This window comes from Calidris pugnax, unplaced genomic scaffold, assembly GCF_001431845.1.
Source record: "Calidris pugnax isolate Ruff unplaced genomic scaffold, ASM143184v1 scaffold106, whole genome shotgun sequence".
NCBI classification, from domain to species: Eukaryota; Metazoa; Chordata; class Aves; order Charadriiformes; family Scolopacidae; genus Calidris; species Calidris pugnax.
In genome coordinates, this window is record NW_015090824.1 from 114,044 (window position 1) to 131,348 (window position 17,305).

Here is a 17,305-nt window from a genome sequence, read left to right on the forward strand (position 1 = left end):
GTTTTTTTTTATACAAAGCATTTTCCTTTTTGCTGTCAAGAAAACGCTGGTGTCCCCCAGTGGGGGGGAAGCCCCTCTGTCCCCTCCTGCCAGGCCACCACAGCCCCCCAATGCCTTCCTGCATCCCTTTTTTCGCAGAAGGATGGAGCGCAGCCTCCTCTCCCCGCTCCCGCGCTGGCTCTTACGAGGCAAACCCGGGCTCGTTAGTCTTTCTGCAAAGCTCATAATGTGAAAAATGAAGCTCAAGAAAAATTAGCCAAATTACCAGGCTAATCCTTCAGCAGCGATCGCTGCTCCGCTGCACATCCGTAAAACCCAAGCGGAGACGGGGCAGTGCAGACGGAAAAGTGTTTGTGGGGTGGCCAGAGAGAGGAGGGAATGAGTCCTGGGGGGGTGGAGAACAGGCTCGTTAGGCTTAATTTGCTCCCCAAAAAACGAGCTGAAGGGAGGAACGGGGCTGTGTCCCCTCCTGCACCCACCGTGCCCCTGCAGGGCATGAGGGTCTTGGGGGAGGAGGCGCAGGGATGGGGCTCCCTACATCCACGCTGGAAAGTGGGTGTGAGAAGCTGGAGGGATTTCAGGAGATGGCTCCAAGCTGGTGCAACCAAAGAGGTGATTCCCCCCTAAAAGTTGGAGCTGGGCACATGCCAAATATCCCCCCCCCCTCCCTCCAGCTTTTCCCTTTCCCGGTTATTACAGTGCTGGGACCCTGGGAAGAAGGCTCTGATGGAGCCAGGGAGGGAGGAAGAGGGAAGGGAGGTGGGAAGAGGGATGCAGAATCCACATTTCCTTCTAACAAACTGGAACTGGCTCCAGCTGCTGACTCCAGCAGTTCTGGTTCCCCCGGCACCGGGAAGGCACAGCCGGGCTCCGGCAAAGCCGTGCCATCAGGGTGGGGAGCACCTTCCTGGCTCCAAGCTGGTGCAACCAAAGAGGTGATTCCCCCCTAAAAGTTGGAGCTGGGCACATGCCAAATATCCCCCCCCCCTCCCTCCAGCTTTTCCCTTTCCCGGTTATTACAGTGCTGGGACCCTGGGAAGAAGGCTCTGATGGAGCCAGGGAGGGAGGAAGAGGGAAGGGAGGTGGGAAGAGGGATGCAGAATCCACATTTCCTTCTAACAAACTGGAACTGGCTCCAGCTGCTGACTCCAGCAGTTCTGGTTCCCCCGGCACCGGGAAGGCACAGCCGGGCTCCGGCAAAGCCGTGCCATCAGGGTGGGGAGCACCTTCCCGGGGGGCATTCCCACTGGAATGGAGCAGGAGCTTCCTGCAGAGGGGTCTCACAGACCCCAGCCTGGGAATATCACCCAGCTCCACCCCGGCAGGAGCAGTGGGATGAGCAGAGGCTGGAAGAAAACTCGGGATGTGGCTGAAGCCTTCCCAGAAAGGGGAACCTGCACCCACCCATCGTGCCCCAACGCTGTGCCCCACAACTCACATCACTCCCATCTCAGCTGCTGGGCTCAGCCACCGCCTTTCCCCGTGTCACCTCTGCATCTCCATCACCCCACAGAGCAGAGGGTGACAGGAGAAGCCTGGATGTTTGAAGGCAAAAGCATCCCAGGCTGCAGGATCCCATGGCAAGGAGATGGAAACCAATGCGGGACAACACTCACCACCCTCAGCTGCTCCTTCAAGGACACAGCAGGTTTCCCCCCACCGACCTGAGTTGGTCTATTTAAAACCACCGGTTTTAATTATGATTTAAACCAACAAATCAAAAAATTCCTTGTTTTTTCTTCCCCTCCCACCCCGACGTGCGAGGGAAGCCGCTAACGAGGATCAAACACTTCATTTTGGAGCGAAGTTTCTTGGCGCTGAATGTGGCATTTCTTTGTGGGAAGCAGCAGAAAGTACACACACGTTGAAGCGGTTAGAGAGGCAACAAACACGCTTCCAGAGACTCGCATTGATTACACTGTATTAGAAAATGGTAAATTATTTATCAGGCTTTCTGACTTGTGATTAGTGTAAAGCCGTTCTTGGATGCAAATTGGAATTGTAATTAGACATGTAGGAACCCAGCATCTGAGACCTGTTTTTATTGAAGCAGTGTAAGGTACTTCTTTTTCCCTTTTGTACCCGGCATAATTATCAAAGAACACTTTGCACATATAAAACCATCAATTTATTAAAACCAGAGACAGTTTTACATCCGAGCAGTGATGTAAAGCTGGTCATCGTGACGCTGGGGTTTCAGAGTTAGTACATCTTGATTATTTTTTTTTTAATTCCTGCCCTGAAAGGGGAACGCAGGCTCCCCCCACCGCTGCCAATTTAGTACTCAGCTTTGAATGAAGCAGTTCTTGAACAGAGCTACACTTTTAAAAAAAAAAAAAAAAAAAAAAAAAAGATAGCCCAGACAAACAGAACAATGATAAAATCTCTTTGGCAGGTACCGAAGAGCCCACAGCCACTAAGAGTCAGCTCATTACTTTAAGACACTCCGGCCTCAGACACTTACCTGCCAATTCCCTTTAGTTCCGTGGTCCAACTCATTAAAATTTTACAAGTGAAAAAACCTGCATTTACATTTGTAATACGTTTAAATGCATTTAAGGTTTTATAGTTTGCCAATTGCAAGTTACGGTCAGCTTTGGAGGAGGTGGGTTTTAATTATTATTATTTTTTTTTTCTTACTTCCAACGAAAACAAATTTGTGTTTGCTCTGCTCCTGACCCCCCTCCAGCCCTAGTTTCCCCCTCCAGCCCCAGTTTCCCCCTCCAGCCCCAGTTTCCCCCTCACCAGGCCCTGGCAGTGGTGTGTTTTACACACCCAAGGACAGGCAGGGTCAAGGCTGGACTCATTTAAGTGTGAGAGATCCCAGAAGAGCTATGGCAAGTAGGAATGTTAAGGCTGCCCTTGCCTCTGGCCACCCTCCTCACAGGTGACAGTTGCTCAGACCTTGAGCACGTGAACAGAAGCCAGAGTCTGGCTACAGACCCTGCTTATCAGAGATTAGAGTGAAAACAGTGATAATACCATTAAAAATGTGCTTTTTTTTTTCGTTATCCAACTCTTAATTAGTATCAAGTAAGAGCTGTACTTAAAAGGTTTACTCTCCACCGTGAACTGCAGTCCAGAGAGAAACAGAGACCTGAGTGTCAAGCCTTGAGCTGCCAAAGATGCTTTTCACCCAAAAATGTCAAAAGCTCTCTGCGCATCCACCTCGCCAGCCACGCTGCCCGCCCTCGCAGGACGCCGGGGGAGAAGGGGAGAGACACCGCACGCATCCGAAGCAGCAGAACCCAGCAAAGTGTCATTATCCGCCCTGGAATCCGGCCAAGACCCTTCTCCTCCTGCCCCTTGGGATTAGCACAGCAGTTGAGTAAAAAAAAAAAAATAATTCAAAACAGGATTTTTTGAGAGCCGGGGTCAAACTCGCACCAAGCCCAAGTTGCAAGTCACTCCCGGGTCCTCATCGCAGCCCCCACTCCCAGTGACACCAGACCCAAAACCAGCTCCCCAGCCGTGTCTTGAGACACACAGCCACACCAGAGAGAGGGAGAGACGTTTCCAGGCACAGCCATGGCTCCGAGGACGCGGTGCCAAGAGCTTGGGGTCTTGCCAGAGGCAGCAGCTTAACTCTGGGAGAGCGCCTGCAGCACTTGGGCGTCTAAAGAGGAGGAGGAGTGCAGGGTCACGCCGGGGGCCCCGATATTGGTCTCCCAGCACTCGAATCCACAGGCACACAAGTCTCTCTTGGCTGCTTCCACGGCCAGCGGGGAGGTGTCTGCCAAGAGGAAGGCAAGAGCGGCCAGTTAGTCGGATAGGCCACTGCAGGGGGACCAAAATTGGCCACCACACATTTCAACACATGCCCCCCGGAGCTGGGCCAACGCCCAGAAGATCCAATGCACATAAATGAAGGCCCTGCATCACCCCTGTAAGGAACACTGCAAAAACACACCATCCCACACTCATCACACAGCTTCACAATGCACCACAGCGGGTTGGGAACCCTCTGCTTCCAAACCTGACCCCATGGAAGGAACTGAGAAAGGATGCCCAGGGCGAGCAGAGGGTTACTGACCTGGTCTCAGCAGGGTGATGCCACAGCCGCCCCCGCCGGCCCCGGTCAGCTTGCTGTGCAGGCCGTGGGACGCCGTCACCCGGCACAGCCTGTCCAGGGAGGGATGCCCGACTCCAATCACGTTTAACTGGTGTTGGTTTATATCAAAGAGTTCCTAAAAGCAATGGCACACACATGAGATGAGCTCAGGTGGTGACAGGGGCTCTTCACAGCCATGGCTCCCTCCCCAGCGAGGTGCAGGGGAGCTGCCCTGCCTTCCCAGCCACCCCATTTCTGCAGGGAGTTTGGCCACCAGCATGTCTTGGGGCTGGTGGACCAAGGTCAACGCTGGGGTCTGAGCTCTGGGCTGCTCATCTGTCCCCATCCCCCTCATGGTTTGTGCTGCTACTGCCCACCACAGTGACAGCAGTTCAACACCCTCCAGACCTCCTCGCTCAGGGAGGCCGGAGAAAATCCTGGTCACCGCAAGCTGCCAACAGGCATTTATTTCAGGTGCTAAATCCGTGCTCCCTGATGCCTCCCGACTGCTTCACCTCTCCCCTGTCACAGGAGTGTTGAGCAGGAGACTGTGCAAGCCCCCTCGCCGGCCGTGGGAAGGGCACGAAGCCAGCATCCCTCATTCCTGGCTGTCACCCTGCCCTGCTCTGTAATCCATCCATCCAGCATAACTAAATCCAGGGGACTTCTGACACAGCCGAGTTGGAAACGGCATCGCTGGAGAGGGGACGTGGAGTCACCTCCCCTGGGTTTGCATTGTGCAGCTCTTCTCCCTCCCCACGGGCAGGGCCTGGGCTGGGAGCCAAGGGGCCTCTCACCAGCACCTCGCTGGGAATCTGGCACCCAGCACAAAGTGGGGTCGAGAGGGTCCTCCCTTTCAGGGGAGAGCAGCACAAGCCACTCACCGAGCACGGCTGCCCTCCAAGCAGAGCCACAACTGCCTCTCTGCCACGCTGTCCCACCCAGCCACAAATGCCACTGCTCCTGGAAAATGCTGCCATGGCAGCAAAGACCAAATGGCCCCAGCGACAGACAACACTACATAAAGGTGGGGGTTACAGCTTCTCACCTCCCAGGACGAGAGGTGAGGAATTAAGGAACAGAGGGAAGGGCTTTGACTGCACATGGAGAAAACCTGAAGCAGGACCAGGAACTGATACCAGGCCCCCAAGGATGGCAGTGCCCTCCCAGCTCATCAGTGCCATGAGCGGAGGAAGCTCATTCTCAGCACCGCTGGTCTGACACCCCAAATCCATCACCACCCTGACGTGTGGCTGCTGTTCTCATCGCTGTCCCAGAGGGTGTCACAAGCAGGGAGCCAGCTGAGGTGGGACCCATCCCAGAGAAGCTCCTTTCTAAGAGGAGCCCTGTGCTTCTCTCTCCAGTCCGTGCCCCCAAACACCTCCCTGCTGCAGCTTGCGGTGAGCGGGAGGGATGCTCTGCAGTGAGCAGGGAGGGATGCTGCACACAGGGAGCAGTGGGAGCCACGCTACAGGGTGGCAGGTGTCAGTCACATCACCCTCCCTCAGCTCCTGCCAACCCCACAAGGGAGGGAAAGATGCAGAAATAGTCCCTCTCCCCACCTCCGGAGCGTGTCTGTGCTGCATTTAAACAAATGGGGGGGAGAGGAATTAACCAGTCGCACGCGGAGCGCGTCTATCACAAGTTCTGTGCTGGGCTGGACAGACATCCATCTAGAGGCCTCTTTATATGCCTGAGTGAGGGCACAGCACTGTCTATGATGATCCAAGACACCTGTCATCTCCTGATCCAAAATCTGCCAGGAATGGGATGACAGCTTATGACACACTAGACTAGTTCGATGGTTCAAATACAATGCTGTCCAGAACTGCACATTTCAGAAACAGCCAAATATATATATATATATATTTATATGCACTGCATATAATCAACTGTGCCTCTGCGGGCTCTTCAAGCACAAGACAAACCCAACAGATTCAAGACAGAAATCTGCTCATTGCAGTGCTGCTTCCTGGGCATCGTATACAAGGCTGCTCTGGCATCTTCCACATGAGGATCTCAAAGCACACTTTAAATTAATCCTCCTCTTCGCTATCCACCGATACTTCTGACAGCTTGAGCTGTGTGGAGAGGAGTCATCTGAAGCTGTGCTGCAAACAGACTCCAGATCTCCTGCAGCCCAGCCCTCGTTAGGGTCAGTTCACCCCAATGGGTGCAAAAACCCACCATCCTCTTGGTGCAAAGGGAGCAGAACGACTTTGCTATGAAACCCATGGGAGACCCTCCTGTGCTTCCTGCTGTCCCAGCAGCAGCTCACCCACATGTAGTGAGGTGCCACGTGGCCTGAAGCAAAGAGAAGGCTGTACCCACCATCTGCTAACAGCGTGGCCCTGCACCACTGCCACAGCTTCAGGTGGGACCTCAGCTCCCTGTCCCATCCCAGAGCTGGAACAGCACCTCTGGAGGACACTCACAGCTGTGGTGGGGACAACCTGCCAGAGAGAGCAAGGACAAGCAGAGGTCCTCACAGGAGGGATCCAGATGCCAACGAGGAACCACACTGCTGGTACCAAATGCTTCTTGACCATCCAAGTCACTTGGCACCCAGGGCCAGGCCAGGTTTGCCTCAGCTGGGACACTGCCACATATCCTTACCCCACGGTTGCATGAGCCCATATTATGGTGCTCTCAACACTGCAAAAAAAACCCTTCTTCCACTTGGAAGCATGTTTCCCCCCACCACGGCAGCTTCTCCTACTTCAAACACAGCCAAGACAAACGCAGATCTTTGTATGCACCTCATGCATCAATGTCAGGTCAGCTCTGGGCACAACTCTGTTCCTTATCCTCTGGAGCCAGGATGAGCACAGAGCAATGGGAGCTGGCTCCTAACCAGTCCATCACAAACCAGTGGCTGCTGGGCTCCCAGCTCCTCGCTCCAGCCTTGGCAATGACAAAGCAACTGCTTCACAGGCAGAGACTGCCAGGAGGAGCGTGGCTGGCCCCCGGCGCAGGGAGGCAGCATCTCAGCCCCAACTCACTCCACATTTCTCAGCAAAGGGAAACAAAACCTCCAAAGCTACAGGTCCACAAAACAGCAGATCTTCTCCCTCCCTCCCTCTGCACCCCTGCAGAGAGACACCAGCAGCATTTTCTGTCTCTTGGCTCCAGGAAGGGCATTAAAAGCAGCACACGCAGACCACGGTTTCACTCGGAACTGAACATTTCCTGCCATCAAATTTTTTTCTTAGACCTAATGTTCTTTAAATGACATTTTGATGTTCAACAGTAACAGTGTCTAAAAATACTGGCACACAAGCCCCTTACCTCCAGCACAGGGTAATACTCAGGTGATGGATTTGCAGGCATCGCTTCCAGAACACTTTGGCACTCCTGAGAAATTGCATCGATGGAGTCCAGCACCGGGTTCATTATAGCAGGGAACTGAGAAGGGGGGAAAGGCAAGATATGAGAAGACTGCTCTCTAGCCTCCTAATACCACTGTGATAACACTGGCCCCAGTTTCTTTGAGCTGGGCAATTCCTCACCCCACTTGGGGCTACTCATTCGTGGAAACACCCCCCCCTACACACAAAGCATCATCTGCAGAAACTGGAGGAAGAGAGGGAAACAGGCCAGAGGAAGGAAGTGGTGATTTTTGTGGCAAGCCCTGTCAATGCTGGAGAGAGGGAAGAGTTGAGCTGAACCCCCATTCCCAGGCTGGAACCCCCATTCCCAGGGCAGCTGGCTGTTAGCTACCAGCAGGTAGGAATCCACTGACTACAAGTGGGATCTCCCAAGAGATGTCCAAGAGACCTGCAGTCCCACGTGAGGAGATCTGAGCTTGTGTGGGTTATCTCCCCACCCCACATCTCCATCCCTGCAACCACACGGGTGCTGCACCTTCAGGATCTTCTCTTTGACACCAGCCACCAGGACCTTGGTGCTTCGAGGGACTTTTGTGTTGGTCAGCAAGATCCTCAGTGTGGGCACCCTGGAAGCAACAGGAGACATCTCCTCACCTCTTTCCTTCACAGTCCCCCAGCAGCTCCCAAGGCCCAGACAGATACAGTTTGTTCTGCCTTAAAAGGCCTATTTGAGCAAGACACCCAAGATAAGGAGTCTCATTAGTTTTAAAAAAAAGTTAATTGGGTGCTTCAGCACTAGCAGGGTTCAGGCTTGTTCCTCTTAGATACAAGGAACAACTGCACAAGCGCTATAAATAGGACTGTAATGTATTTACTGAAATCCATGTTTTTCAAGCAAATTTTTTTCCTTTGAAATACTATCTGCGAGACTAGCCAGCAGTAGCCATTAACTGCTAATAGAGCAATTTCATGCACTGTGAAAGATTTTAATGGAGTCAGATTATACTTCATTGGCAGGAGGCAGAGGGAACAGGCAGGACCTGGATTTCTCTCTGCAGCTTGGTTTTCACGCCGTCCTACCACCAGGTAAGCAAAAAGTTCCCCCTCCCCTCAATGTCATTTGCTGCCAGGAGGAGATCAGTTCCTGCTGCCCATAATGCCATGAAATTAATATTGATCCTTCGTGCTGTGTTCATCTAATGTCAGATAATGACCAAACATTTCATTGTTCCCGTCCACCCCAACAACACTCGAGACAACACTCAACCTACCCACACCCACGGCAAAAATTGGGCTACAAAGCCCCTGTGCCATGCTGGTAGTGATCTCCCATCAATCCCAGACCCTCCAAGATCCACCCAATGCCTCGCTGACATATTCCACCCACCATATGTAAGCGTTATTTTTAAACTCGTATATTACCTCTTTAATGGTGTGATTTTTCCTGATTGGTATCTCAGGGCTCCACCTAAAGTAAAATACATGCATTGTCTCAGCACACAGCGAGCCGAGAGATAACACAGCGCGAAAGAGACAGAAGGTCTTTCATCTTTAGAACCTCACCCAGAGCATATGACAGTAATTGCAAGAAACACCAGCTAAATGAACCATGTTCCCAGACAGCATGAATCTGCCTAACCCTGCTGACTTAATGAGAGGGTCTGGCTGGACATAGTTAACCCAATGCCTTTCCCTTTGCTCTCTTCTACTCTGGGATCACATTAAATATGTTTTAAAAGGCAAAGAGTTCGGCCAGCATTAAATCTTTAATGAAAAAAAATGAAGAATCAAGCAGTGATTCCCCGGGGCAGAGCCAAGCACGCAGGTTTCAAACCGGACTGAACGTGTGCACTCATGTCAGCAGCAATCCCTCAGTGTGGAATTTCATTGTCCAGAAGGAATGTCTCACTTGGCTCCTACTTTTACAGAGGCATTGCGATTAGGTCTCATTAGAAAGATTATTAAAAGTCTCCAAGGACACTTCCAAAACACTTGGAAGTCTCTGCTAATTGAAGCTAAATGACAGCTGTCCAACTGCATTTTCTACTGCTTTATCCTTGGGACAGGATCAGGTTTCTTTGTTCACGCCAGAATGTTTAAATATCAGTTCTTTGCAACGCAGCCCCTGCCCCACGGCACTTGCCTGGGGGCTGCAGATCTCTGGTGTTACTGCAGCACGTCCCCAACAGCCCAGCTGGCTCCAGTCCCAGCTTACAGATGGGGCAAACCAAGACAGAAAAGGATTTGCTCTATTCAAATAAAAAAAAAAACCAAAAGGACCTGAATTTGGGAGTTTCTTGTCCCTCTGTTGTACCTCAGTGCAAGGAGACAACCTGCTCCATCCAGTGTCCCTGCAGCAATCCCAACCAACCCTTAGCACTTGCAGAATTGCAACCTGTGGCATCTGCTCACCCCCTTCCCCCAGCTGATGCACCCTCTGCAGCGGAGAATGGAAAGGTGGCTGCTGCTCTACCTGCCCATCAGCCTCTCCTCAGCATCCTCACTCCGTGCTGGGGAGCAGCAAACACACACACACCTACCCCAGGTACCGACAGCATTATCCACTCCCGAGGGATTGCCATGGATCACCCGCTCCCCCTGGAAGGCCCAGCTGTTAATCAGAGTCAGCTCCTCTTCTGTCCACCTGAAAGGCAAGAAAATTACCCCAATACACACCAAAACCAGCACATGTGGAGCGACAGAGAAAAGCACGGGAGGCCATAGGAGATACAAAAGCAGCAGGAACCATACAAGGCTGTGGGAAGCCCCATCACTGTGAAGACCCTCTGTGCACTGCATTCTTTTGGCAGAGGTTGGATATTGTCATTTACAGCACTTAACTGGGACTCGAGACACATCCAGCCCACGAGGGGAACTGGTGCTGCCCTACAGAGACAGCACAAAGGGCACAACCACTGCCCAGCGGCGAGGGAGGGAGCAGATTTGGGGAGCAGATCCCAGACCTAGCCTAGCAAAGCTCAGATTTAAGGGAATACAAGTCCAGACCTCTCCACGACTCCCCAACACCACGTGTTACCACACATCTTGGCCCGAGATCCTGCTCCCCAACAGGCAGGATGGTGTATTTATAGACACAGAAGGCACAATGTGAGAAGAGAATAGTAAAAGTCGCATTTCACACGTGCAGCTTCAGCTGCAGAGGCCTCATAAATTGGGTCAAAAGGTGTAGCTCCACTATCTCCAGCAAAGCCTTTGATTTTTAGCAATTAACTCCTAACACTTTGAGCTGCACCAGGTGCTGGTACTGAGAGTGTGGAAGAGAACCAAATGCAGATCTAGGAGGTGTTATGCTAAAAACCACAAACCCAGGTCTTTTCGTTGCCTTAAAAGCAGTCACATAAATTGGTAAGGGCTTTGAGAGTTTAAATGCTGGCACAAAGAGTTTGGTGCTGGGTCAGACTCAGCAAGGATCAAGGCCCCCGACTGAACATACCAGTTAATGGGCTGTAGCAATACCAAAAGCAAACACAGAGCTGCCACTTACAAAGCAATTGCTGGCGGCAACTTCACTGCAATTCCACCACAGTGATGTCTCTCCCAGCACCTCTCAAAATCCCTGGCCCTGCTCAGAGCCTGCTTCTGCGAGGCACAGACACCCACAACCACCTTCAGAACCCACCAGCCTGTTTCAAACCCCCCTCACTCACCCCAGGCTGAAGGGCTGTCTCAAACTCGGGCACCCCAAGGAAAGCTTGACACCCCCAGGGAGCCAAATACCCCTCCTGCACCCTGCTGTGACACACTCAGACTCACACAGAGACACAAATACACATTTCTAACCCCCCCCAGACACACCACACACATCCCAAGCCACGATTCCAAACAGCCTAATGCACAGTGGTATCAGACACCCCAGCACCAGTGATGCTCTGGTGAGATCAGAGCTGGTGTTTGGTGCAGTGAGAACCTGCATTCGACAGGTTTTTAGAATATAGGGTCCCGAACAGGTATTACACAATGGAGCAGAGGCACAAACACAGATTTTGGAAAAACATCACAGCCTTATCCAAAATAAGAAGAACCTCTAAGGCAAGGGAGAAATTCTGAGAGCCACCTGCTATCTGGAAGCTGCTTCCTTTAACTCCCCACTTCCCCGGGCCTCAGCTGAACGTCTTTATCCGTCTCCACACACCTTTCATTTCACTTGCCAATATTTAATCTGTGAAGCATTCAGGAAAACAGCTCACACCACCACTACTCAAAATAGAAGCGCAGTTTGCTGTAAACCACTTGTTTTTAATCCTCTTTGAGAGGCTGCGATTCTTCTCTACACAGGAGTCATTATATCACGCTGTTCTTTTCTTGCGATGTTAAGCAAAAAACCTTCTGAAGTCTGACACCCCCATCTCTCACTTACCCCTCTGCATGCCAGCTGGAAGGAAAAAAAATAAAAAAAATGAATTTATAGGCTGTATTCAAGCTGAAGCTAAGACGTGTGAGCTGAGAATGAAGACATCCTCGCTGCCTGGTTTGGAACCAGCCTTTCATTTCTCACACCGTGTGACTATTTGGGAGATTTACCCCAGCCCAGCGTACAAACTGCTCCGCTCCAGGAACACGTTTCTGGGTCAGGCTGCAAAATTCTTTGTTTTTTGAAGCAGAGCACGGTCCCTGTTGCTCTCTCACTTTTAGTCCCACGCAAAAAAGCCCAGAAGCCAACCATAAAAGGTTGCACCTGGCACTGGGTGCACAATGGAGGGTTCTGCCACCCCAGCTGCGATCCGCATCTTTACACAGAGCCTCCTCACACACACACAGAGGAGCAGACCAGTTTTTCAAGACTGAACTCCAAGGGAAAGCAACCCAAGGGCAGAAGGAAAGAAACTCCCTTTCACCAGCCACTGATAAAGGGGAAGTTCAGGCAAGAGATCAGAAGGAAATGCACCACACACTGGAAAAAAAAAAATTCATGTGAAAATGCAGAAAAAACAGAAAGGATCCTCGACTCTTTGAGGACTCAAAGCAAAACCTGGAAGACACTCAGGAGCAGAGAGGAAATAGAGGTTGAAAAAATTTCACCACATTAAAGCGTGTGTTTTATTTGCTTAGCAAAATAAAGCTTTTTTTTTTTTTAGTATGCATATCTCACACTAGACAGGGGAAACGGCGCAAGTTTTACCAAGTCTCTGCATCCAGTTGCTTTTATCAGAAATGAATTGCAAACACACGATTCACAGGTCAGAGCTCTGGGAAAGGGCACGTCTCTGCTGCTGGGAACACAGGGCAGCAGCAGGAGAGGAAGGAAAGGAACTGGGCTCAGGGTGCCACTGCTGTGGCCACAGCCACAGCCCAGGGGGTGGCCAGAGAGACCAAGAGAGGTGCCAGTATCTCTGCAGGTAAAAGAAAGAGAGCAGAGCTGCCCCAGGCCGTGCATCCAAGGTAGGGAGGCTTCCCCAATGTGTTGTGTTACCTTGCTGTGGATTCTCCATCCTTCAGAGGGCAGGAAATAGCTCCACAGGCAGTCAGCAGGGCGGCCGCCAAGCAAACAGCGTAGGCAGCACTGGATCCCAGCCCAGCTCCCGTGGGCAGCTCGGACCACACCAGTATGTCCACACTGGGGACATCTCTGAAACACAAACACACACGGATGTTAACGCCAACGGCCTCGAATTCCATCTCGAGACAACATTTCAAAGGCAAAAAGATGCCAATTAGGACTGATCACTGGAAAAGCTGGTTGAAAACTGGCAACATCAGCACACGCACACACAGCCGGCACACACACACACACACACACACAGGGGCTCCACGAGTGCTCAGGCTGCGCAGCTGAGTGGCCTCCCTAAAGCCATTGTACCAGAACAAAGCCTGGCTGAATCGGATCTATGATTAGCACAGCTCATCAGGCTGCTAGCGGGGCACTTAGTAACCAAATACTTGAGCAGCACCATAAAGAGACCCTTCAAAGATTGCTGTAAACAGGATTTTAAACGTATTTCTAAATAAAGCCTAAATATCCCAAATCTCTAACTGCGTAGTTACATCCCACTGGAGCAACAAGCTGATGGGGAGGCTGAAACACACACTGATGTGTACCCACACGCCCCATTTCTCCACTGACTGCACCCGGGTTGTGTTACAGAACCTAACATCGAACCCAGGAGCTTTCCACCGGCTGGTGAGTGACACGAACTATGAACTGCTGGTTTCAGAGCAGGCTGATGACAGCCCCAGAGCTATCACCAGGCAGCTCAGAGACTGCAAAGCAAATTGCAATGCAGCTACACATCATCATCCTTTAACCTTTGATTCTTCTGCTGTGAATATAGAAGTTAAGTTCTGACTTGGTTTAAAACAGCAAGCAGTGCTGCATCAGCACACACACACACACACACAGGGGCTCCTCGAGTGCTCAGGCTGCGCAGCTGAGTGGCCTCCCTAAAGCCATTGTACCAGAACAAAGCCTGGCTGAATCGGATCTATGATTAGCACAGCTCATCAGGCTGCTAGCGGGGCACTTAGTAACCAAATACTTGAGCAGCACCATAAAGAGACCCTTCAAAGATTGCTGTAAACAGGATTTTAAACGTATTTCTAAATAAAGCCTAAATATCCCAAATCTCTAACTGCGTAGTTACATCCCACTGGAGCAACAAGCTGGTGGGGAGGCTGAAACACACACTTCTGTGTGCCCACACACCCCATTTCTCCACTGACTGCACCCGGGTTGTGTTACAGAACCTAACATCGAACCCAGGAGCTTTCCACCGGCTGGTGAGTGACACGAACTATGAACTGCTGGTTTCAGAGCAGGCTGATGACAGCCCCAGAGCTATCACCAGGCAGCTCAGAGACTGCAAAGCAAATTGCAATGCAGCTACACATCATCATCCTTTAACCTTTGATTCTTCTGCTGTGAATATAGAAGTTAGGTTCTGACTTGGTTTAAAAATGTCTGCATCAGACACTGCCCTGAGCACCCATCCAGTAACTTCCACCAGTATCATCAACAGTGTTGGTCACGTTCAGAAGCTGGAACAGCCTGAGCTGTGGTTACCCCAAGTTCTTATAGTTTTAGGGAGATTCAGCCCACAAAAGGGATCGGATTTAGCTCAGACAATGAACTCACAGCTCATTTCTATTATTTTTCTATAAGCTGGGATGACGGGAGGTGTCTGCTGGAGGGAGGGATGTCTCTCTCTGCTTCTGGTGACTGTGCAGGAAGGGTGGGATGAACTGTTCTGACTTAAGCACCTCAAAGCCTAGAGGAGAGCAGATAATTCCCAACCCCACTGCTTGGGACACACCCCACACTAAACAGCTCAGCTCTGAAGAGTATCTCCTGAGGTGCTCAGAACCTAAATGAAGTGCGATTTCCTGTCATTTCTTATTTTGCCTCAGATACTTGTTTTTTTCCCCTGACCTTGCAGAAACAATTAACGGTGAACAACACTCAAGACAGCATGTTTATTCGGGGGCAGGAAGAAGAGCCTTACCCATACTTAGCCGAAATAGCCAGGCACATATACAGAAAGGCAAGAGTAGCAAGGCTCTCGGGAGCTGTGGCTCCGGCAGCGATTCCAGCAAACTCTCTCAGCGTATCCAGCTGTTCTACGCTGGGGGATTTAGATTCATCAAAGTCAGCTATGGAAGCAAGGAGGGGAGAATTCAAACACTTAGAAACCAGGGAAACGTTAAACTTGAAAACAGTATTTACAACAGTATCTCCCGTTAGAGTATGCAAAACCAGATTGAGCTAATTTCAGATTTCACTACAAACTTTCTACCTGGGGATTCGTGATGAAATAAAAGCAAAATCTCCACCAGCCACTTGGAACACCCAGTGTTTCCACACCCCACACCTGCATTGTGCTACAGCAACTGTCTCCTTGCCTACATTTTCCGGTGTGCCCATCCATCATTACGTAGAACTTGGCAAATCACAAACTTGTTATTAAAAACACGGATAGTCTAATGCGCTTCACACCAGTCTGGTCTCCAAAGGGCCAGGAGCAAGCGTCAGTGTAAGAGACCTTTTGGCCAACACTGAGAAAGGTCACCCAATGCTCTGACTCAGCAGACTTTGTTCTGCTTTCTGCTAAGCAAACAGTGCTCAGGAGGGTCACAGGAATTAACACCGGGTACTCCGGAGAGAAGTGGCAAAACCACCAGTGAGGGGCTTCATCCAAGATGCTGCAGAAATTCCAGTAAGTTCTGGCATGGGACAGAAAGGCAGGAAAACAGGCCCCGTATCCCTGCCTTCCCCAAGAGCTCTCAACTCAGACCAGCTTCAGAGAAACTCCTTTTTGGCCCCCCATCAGTAATACACCTGGATGTGGTCCCTGGCTGGAATTACACCACCACCTGAGCAGCAACAGCACTAAAACAAGCCCCTGGGAATCTGGAACAGGAGGACACAGCCACAAGCAAGGGCCACTCACAAATACCAGAGCACCAGGCAGGCCAGGAGAGGCACATAGAGGTTGTGCAGGTGTCTGAGCTGGGGGTATGCAGGGACACAGGAGTGTTTAACACACACAGAACATGGTCACAGATGACAAGGCTCAGCAACACTCTGCAGGGGGAACAAATCTCCCCGCAGGGGTCCCAGCAAAGTCACTGGACAGAACGTGCCAAGCAGGACTGAAAGCCCCACATGATGCACAGGCAGCGTTTTCCTCCTCCCAGTGCTTGCCTGTAAATCCCTTCTGCAGCTCCTGGAGGCAGGAGGTGTCCCAGCTCCTCCTGACGCTGACACCAGGCAGGTGGATGCACACCCTGCTGTCGTCGCAGGGCCGCAGGCGGAGGAAGGTCCTCAGGTTCAGCGCCACAGCCAAGGCCACCTGTGGATGAGGAGAAGCAGTGTGAGGCAAAGTTTCTTCACTCTGAGGGTGGTGAGAGCCTGGCCCAGGTTGCCCAGAGAAGCTGTGGCTGCCCCATCCCTGGAGGGGTTCAAGGCCAGGTTGGAGGGGGCTTGGAGCAACCTGGGCTGGTGGGAGGTGTCCCTGCCCAGGGCAGGGGGGTTGGAACTCCATGATCTTGATGATTAAGGGATTGAAGCATCTCCCTGATGAGGAAAGGCTGAGAGAGCTGGGACTCTTTAGCCTCAAGAAGGCTGAGGGGAGACCTTATTAATGCTCATAAATATCTAAAGGGCGGTTTGAGAGAGGATGGAGCCAGACTCTTTTCAGTGGTTCCCAGTGACAGGACGAGGGGCAACGGGCACAAGCTGGAACATGGGAAGTTCCACTCAAACATGAGGAAGATCTTCTTTGGGGTGAGGGTGGCAGAGCCCTGGAAGAGGCTGCCCAGGGAGGGTGTGGAGTCCCAAATCTGGAGATCTTCAAGCCCCAATGGATGCTCCTGAGCGATATGCAGGGGAGTTAGGCTGGATGATCTCTAGAAGGTCCCTTCCAACTCCAACAATTCCGTCATCTTTAAGGTCCCTTCCAACCCACACCACCCTGTGATTCTGTGAAGGGAGGTGAGGGGAGCCGGCCCAGAGCCCCGAGAGCCCCCGGCAGCAGCAGGCCCCTTACCTTGCCGTGCACCACAGCGTGCTCCCCGTGGAGGATGACCTTCCCCGGGGCGGACAGCACCAGGCTCCGCTCCCACATCTCCCGCCGCAGGACGCGACCCCCTCAGGATCTCCCCTCCACCGCCACCTCCGCTGCCCCACTCCAACCGCGAGGACTGACAGCGCCGCTCACCAATAGCAGCCGCGCTTCGCCCCGCCCTCCTTGCCTTCAAACCAATAGCCGCGCTCCGTCCGGGGGCGGGACTTGGGGAAAGCCAATGGGCGTTGAGTGGCGCGGCGCTGGGGTGACAGCGAGCGTGGGCGAAGGGAGGGACGGCGGCCGCCGAGGGTCAAGGGGCGGCGGCGACCGGCGGCTACGGCGGCCGGGAGGGATGCTGGGGCGGGCGGCGGCGGCTGGCCGGGGCCTGCGGGGGCCGCTGGGGGCGG

General features: G+C 52.1%; 1 protein-coding gene across 1 annotated transcript; it reads right to left on the bottom strand.

The window, feature by feature from the left end:
- Positions 1-2,743: 2,743 nt before the first annotated feature.
- On the bottom strand, positions 2,744-17,017 carry MVK (mevalonate kinase). Its single transcript, XM_014940013.1, has 10 exons — positions 16,881-17,017; positions 16,037-16,184; positions 14,838-14,985; positions 12,812-12,967; positions 9,921-10,024; positions 8,803-8,848; positions 7,916-8,006; positions 7,340-7,456; positions 4,034-4,187; positions 2,744-3,733 (listed from the first exon to the last, which is right to left on the bottom strand). The coding sequence occupies exons 1-10, from the start codon at positions 16,956-16,958 to the stop codon at positions 3,582-3,584; spliced, it is 1,194 nt and encodes a 397-aa protein (XP_014795499.1). The 5' UTR covers positions 16,959-17,017; the 3' UTR covers positions 2,744-3,581.
- Positions 17,018-17,305: the final 288 nt, after the last annotated feature.